The 6,464-nt window shown below is 34.1% G+C and overlaps 1 protein-coding gene across 1 annotated transcript in view; it reads right to left on the bottom strand.

Moving 5' to 3' along the window:
- Positions 1-1,817: 1,817 nt before the first annotated feature.
- LOC141679277 (uncharacterized) overlaps positions 1,818-6,464 on the bottom strand; it is an 87,233-nt gene continuing 82,586 nt past the window's right edge. The window contains exons 3-5 of the mRNA XM_074485780.1: positions 3,280-3,753; positions 2,208-3,138; positions 1,818-2,152 (exon numbers count right to left, since the gene is read on the bottom strand). Of these exons, the coding sequence (XP_074341881.1) occupies positions 1,818-2,152; positions 2,208-3,138; positions 3,280-3,753 (1,740 nt within the window). The remainder of the gene's footprint in view (positions 2,153-2,207; positions 3,139-3,279; positions 3,754-6,464) is intronic.

The following is a 6,464-nucleotide window of genomic DNA, read 5'->3' as shown; positions in this document are numbered from 1 at the left end:
TTAAAATTTCTCCATTTTGCGCCTGCCGACTGTAGAATCCTCTTCTGACTTTCAGGAATCAGCTTGAACGTATCCTAAAGCACAAATTTAACAAGTTCAGATAGTGCAAATTTTTTTAAATAAAAACCATGAGATTAATGTCAATTGCAATTGTAAATGACATACCTCAAGATCATTCCATATTTTTTATTTCAGTTCAGGGTCAACCTTTGGCAAAGTCGGAATGTCAATTGGCACCATTGTCCTTGCCAGCATACCTATGTAGGACTACAGTTTGTGTCGTTCGTCTCCAACTGGAACTACAACTCGATTGAACCGCAAATTCAATTTCTCTCCTCACGCTTTCTTCATCACCACTTTGTGCATAACACAAATGCCTCGTGCTGCTCCAGATGTCCTGCTTTTGGTAGATTGTATAGTACTTTCAGTGGGTTGTGGGGCTGTCTACTGGAGAACAATGGTGTCCGCTGGAGCAACCGGGTCAGGATCTGGTACCGCTGGAACAATGGTGTCCGCTGGAACAATGTGATTCTCATCCAATGATTCTTTAGATTGTTTTTTAGATTTTTTTCCTTTCTTTACCATCTTTCCTATATTAACCAAAAGGAGTAGGAATAAGAGATAAGATCATCATCATACTAGGATTATCATAATCATTCTAGCACAACACATATCTAATGCAACATATATAATTAACTACACAATCGCCTTTTCAACGTATAACAACATACAGCAGAACACATAAAGCATTTACATATTTTTATCAGTTGCTTCTACAAATTCTAATACTTACACTCATAATAAAACTCCAAGTAATTATATCATACATTTCTACAATAAAAAGTTGATAAATAAACTCCATGTTTTTTCGATACCATCCATAATTCTACAATACAACACTTAATTTTAAATAAATCTGAGACCCCTATTTTTGAACAAAACTGTAAATCAAGTGAATATGATTTTTAATCCTTGAATCGCTTCTTCAGCCAGATTCCTTCGCCATCCTTTCTTTTATTACCAACATTAGACTCTTCGTCGTCATCAACACCAGAATCAACTATAGGGATGTTAGAGCAGAATGGAGGGTTTTCTAGAATTGTGTCTCCAAGATCATCATCATTGTATATCTCGTGATAGTCTGTGGTCGTTGAGGTCAATACGAATGACCAGTTGGAATCAACGGGATCTTCGACATAGAAAACTTGTTTCACTTGATCAACGGACACATATTTGTCATTCTTGTGGCCTTGTCAACTAAGGTCCACAAGTGTGAAGCCAAGTTCATCAGCCTTGACGCCTCTGTCACAGTCTTCCCATTTGCACAAGAACAACGGTGCTTTAAATGAGTGGTAATCCAATTCCCATATTTCTTCAATCCTCCCGTAAAATGTCATATCACTCTCTACGGGATTTAAATCCTTAACACTAGAAACTTGGACAGTCTTAGCAACTAACGAGACTCCACTATTTTGAACAACCCTAGCATCGTCTCGCTCATTTGTGAAGTATCGGATTCCGTCAACTAGATAGCCATCAAAAGTCAAAACAGTAAACGATGGTTTTCCTACTAGCCACCTTATCGTTTCAGAAACACCTTCGACTTTCTCATTCAATTCAGTCATAACTTTGTTCTCAAACCAATCAGCAAATAGCCTATTATGCTCCCCAATCATCCACCGAATAGTCTATTTTTTTCCTTCATAAATTTTTTCAAGCAACTCCTTATGCATCCTTTGAAAATACATAAATTTTTCGGTTACAAACTAAAATAATGCTTATACAAAATTAATCAAAAAAAGAAAAAGAAAAGTGACTTACTTAATATATGGAAACACTTCACTGTTGTTTAAGAGGACGTGTATATGCGCCTCATCTCGTTCTTTCTCTTCAACAGATTTAACTGTTGCAGCCGATAATGGACCAGAAAGTTTGCCTTGGTCCTTCGGAAGACCGGCAGTTGTGAAACTATTTCTAGAAAACTCAGCGCAAAATTCTACAGATTCTTCTTTCAAGTATGCTTCGGCTATACAGCCTTCTGGAAAATAACGGTTTCGCACGAAACTTTTCAACACTTTATTAAAACGCTCAAATGGATACATCCATCTATAGAAAACTGGTCCACATAAACGCAATTCCCTGACCAGGTGTACTATTAGATGTATCATTATATCAAAAAAAAGGCGGAAATATTTTTTCGAGCTCACATAAGGTTAATACCACATCGGCTTGCAATTTATCAAGTTTTGATACGTCAACAATTTTGTTGCACAAAGTGTTGAAAAAGAAGCAGAGTCTTATTATGCTAAATCTAACATTCTTCGGAAGTACAGAACGAATTGCGACCGGGAGTAATTGTTGAAGCAGTACATGGCAGTCGTGAGACTTCATCCCAAATATCTTTAAATCCGCCATGGATACACAATTTCTGATGTTTGAGGAATGCTCATATGGAAACTTCATTGATGAGAGTGATTTCAGCACTTTTCTATTTTCTGCTTTTGTTAGAGTAAAACTGGAAGGAGGCAGATAAGTTCTTTTTTCTCCTACTTCTGGAGCTAAATCAGTTCTAACCCCCATTTCCATCATATTTAGCCGAGATGCCTCACTATCTTTGGACTTGTGTTTTAAATTCAGTATCGTCCCAACTAGACTATCGCACACATTTTTCTCAATATGCATAATATCCAGGCAGTGACGAACGTGATGGAATTTCCAGTATTCCAACTCAAAAAATACCGACTTCTTCTTCCAAGCACAGTCCACCTTCTTCGACTTCTTTACTTCCTTTCCATAAGAAAATTTAATGTTTTCTTGTTGTGCCAACACCTCTTGTCCGGAAAGGGGTTGCCTTGGCTGTCCAAACTCTTGTTGACCATTAAAGGCTGCCTTCTTCTTCCTGTATGGATGATGCCTAGGCAAATACCGACGATGACCTTGGTAACATATTTTCCTACTATAAGGTAAATAGTTAGCAACGGTATCATCACCACACACTGGACAACCCAAATAACCCTTGTTGACATAGCCCCACAAATTACCATATGCCGGGAAATCGTTAATCGTCCATAACAAAGTCGCCCTAAAAGTGAAAAAAGTTTTTGTGAAGGCATCGTATACATTCGGTTCACCTTCTTCCTAAAGCATTTTCAAATCATCAACTAACGGTTATAAGAACACAACAAGGTTGTTACCTGGTTCATGTGGACCGGAGACCAATATAGTTAACATCATAAATTTCCTCTTCATACATAACCAAGGAGGAAGATTATATGTTACCAATACTACCGGCCAACAAGAATACCGATTGGTCAGCCCATTGTTATGTGGGTTAATACCATGATCTGAAAAAACTAGTCGAAGATTTCTTTGCTCACTTCCAAAGGCAGACCACCTGTAATCGATATTCCGCCAAGAAGGAGAGTCAGCAGGGTGGCGTATCTGGCCATCATGAATTCTTTGGTTGGAATGCCATGTCAACAACTCAGCTGTCGAAGAAGATTTAAACATTCGTTTAAATCTCGGGATGATCGGAAAGTACCACATAACTTTTGCCGGGATTTTATACCTTTCTCTACCATCCTTACCCACCTTCCAGCGAGATAGCTTGCACTTTGGACACTCCGAAGCAGTCTCATTTACACCCCTGTATAGAACACATTCATTGGGACACGCGTGGAATTTTGTATACTCGAGGCCTAAATTCGAAAGAGTCTTCTTTGCTTCATATGCGTTAACAGGTATTGCATTATCCTGAGGTAGGAATTAGCCAACTGTAGAGAGAAGATCGCTAAATGCGCTATCACTCACGCCGAATCTCGCTTTCCAGTTATGTAATTTTAACACCGAATCTAATTTTGGGTAGTCGCTGCCCTCAAATAAAGGTTATTGAGCATCGGCCACAAACCTCTTAAAATCATGCGAGTATTTATCGTAGTCATCGCCCCCTGATTTACCCCCGGATTACGATATGTGTAACGTCTGGGAAATTTACGTCTGTATTATATCATATTTATAATAAATTATGTGTATTAATGTGTTATTATGTGTAATTATCTGTCAAACCCTAATTGCCACGTGTTACGTGTATTCTGTGTCATTCTAGTATTTTTAAGATATTTTTCGGATATTTTATTTTGCATTCATAAGTTTCATTTCAAACGTTTTACGACCCAAACCATGATTTTAAAGCCAGTATTTCAAATAAAATAATTGGCCTTATTTTTCATCAAACGGCTTTTACCATCGCATTATTCTGAACATCTAGACATTTTATAAATTTTATCGTTTTACGAAAAATGACTTTTCTGGGCCCCATTGGGTATTAAAAACCCCAAAAAAATCACTTTTTTTATTTTTATAAAATTATATGACTTTTATTTATACCATTTCTTTGTATTTTTACATTATTCACAATTTTTGGAAAATTTTGGCATATATATTGTATATATAAAATAATTATAAATTAAATTTTAATACTCAAAAATTATAAAAATTAGGGCCAAATATTTTTATTAGATGTATAATTAGCCCCTTAATTTTATTTAGGAGTATTAATTTTTCAGCTATAAATACCCTAATTATTATTAATTAATTAATTAAAAATCAGAAATTCTGCAATTTCCCCAATTTTCCAGAAATTAGGGTTTGGTGTTCTTGAGTTCAACCAGCGATTGGATTGTGATTCCGACCTCCAAATCAGACATGTAAGTAGTCAATCGAAAGCTATTGAGCTCTACTATCTGATTATACTATCAATTTCATATTTTATATCTTCGATTTTCAATTCATGTTTTTAGGGTTTATGTTTGATTTAGGCGTTTTTGATTTAGGGATTGTTTGATTGTTTTGAGGGTCTGTATAGCTTTGTCTTGAGTTTAGGAATGATTTTCTGTATTTATTTGGTTCGTATAACCCCTGGAAGTAGTTTCCGAGTTCTTGTGTTTTAGTTAATTTTGAATTCATTTTTGTTAATTTCTGGATGTTTTTGATTGTTGTGGCCTATTGGAATCGATTAGGGAGCTCTATAGCTTCGATTTCATGTATTAATCGATAAGTTTGGTTGTATTTTGGGGGAGATGTTGTTTTCCGGTGAAGCCACCGGAGAAGCTTCGGGTTGTGATCGGAGAAATCGAAGGAGGGATGGAGAGGGGTGGTTGACGGTGTAGGTGAGTTCCTGGGAGCATCACGGATCGATTCCAGCCGAAATCGAGGGTCACAACTTCGAAATGGAACGCCGGCGAGGCTACCGGAGTTTTACGACGGGCGACGGCCGGTTACGGTCGTTTCCCCAGATTCCGTTACGGGCGAACCGACCTGGTTCGTGTTCTTGAAGAGCCGGTGTCAACCCGGTTGGTTGACCCTGTTTCAATCCATTAAAACCCAATTCCATTTCCTAAAAACTGTTTCTGATATTTATATTAATTATTTCTATTTTATAAAATCAGAAATTAGTTTTGTAAATTCTAAAAATATAATTAAAATTCTGAAAATTATTAATAATAATTTCTAAATTATTTTCTTAATTTAGAAATTTGAATTTAGTTATTTAATAATTATTTATTGAATTGTTTATCTAATTATTTATCTATTTATTTGTTTATTATTTAGTAATTAAGTAATTAATTAATAATTAAAGATTAAAATTAATCGAATATTATTATTTAAAGATTCGATAATTAGTTACATAAAACGAGTAACTCGTATTCATACGAGTAATTGAACGATAAATAGATTATTATTCGAGCAATAGTTAATTACTCGAAGAATATCGTAATAATTATTCGTAACGAATAATTAAATCCAGATAATTGATTTAAATCGTATAAATTATAAAAATAACGGTAATATTTCAATAATTATACGAGAAGGGTGAGTAACTCGTATTAATACGAGTAGTTGATCGGTGAATTGGATCATGATCCGAATAATAACTGATTATTCGGTAAATAACGTAACAGTTAATTGTATCTATTATTTATTTGTAAATAATCGATCTAATCGAGTAAGTAATAGTAAATTGTAAATGTTTGTAATAAATTGTAATTGATCCTAATAATTAGGGATTAATTATTTTAAATTATTGAATAATTACTTATTAATTATTTATAGTTAATTATTATTTATTAATTATTTAAAAATGATTAATTACTTCGATAATCAATCAAATAATTTTCAATAAATCATAACATATTCATTTTAATTCCAAAAATTATAGAAAAATCATTTTTGACTCTGATTTTTCTTAAATAATTATTTAAAAATTATTTTAGGGTTTAAAAATTAGTAATAATTATTTATATTGAATAATAAATTGAATTATCAGTGTTTAATTAATATTAATTAGACTGTTAGTCCGATTTGGGTGAAACGAAAGCCCTTTGACACAGAAAAATGAATTCTTTTCATTAAAAATGACATTAAGACCTAAATTTTTCTAGAAATTAGTTGACTTTGTTATTTGT

Source organism: Apium graveolens, chromosome 8, assembly GCF_009905375.1.
Source record: "Apium graveolens cultivar Ventura chromosome 8, ASM990537v1, whole genome shotgun sequence".
Taxonomy (NCBI): Eukaryota; Viridiplantae; Streptophyta; class Magnoliopsida; order Apiales; family Apiaceae; genus Apium; species Apium graveolens.
Note: the sequence above shows the minus strand (reverse complement) of the source record. Positions and strands in the feature narration are given on the sequence as shown.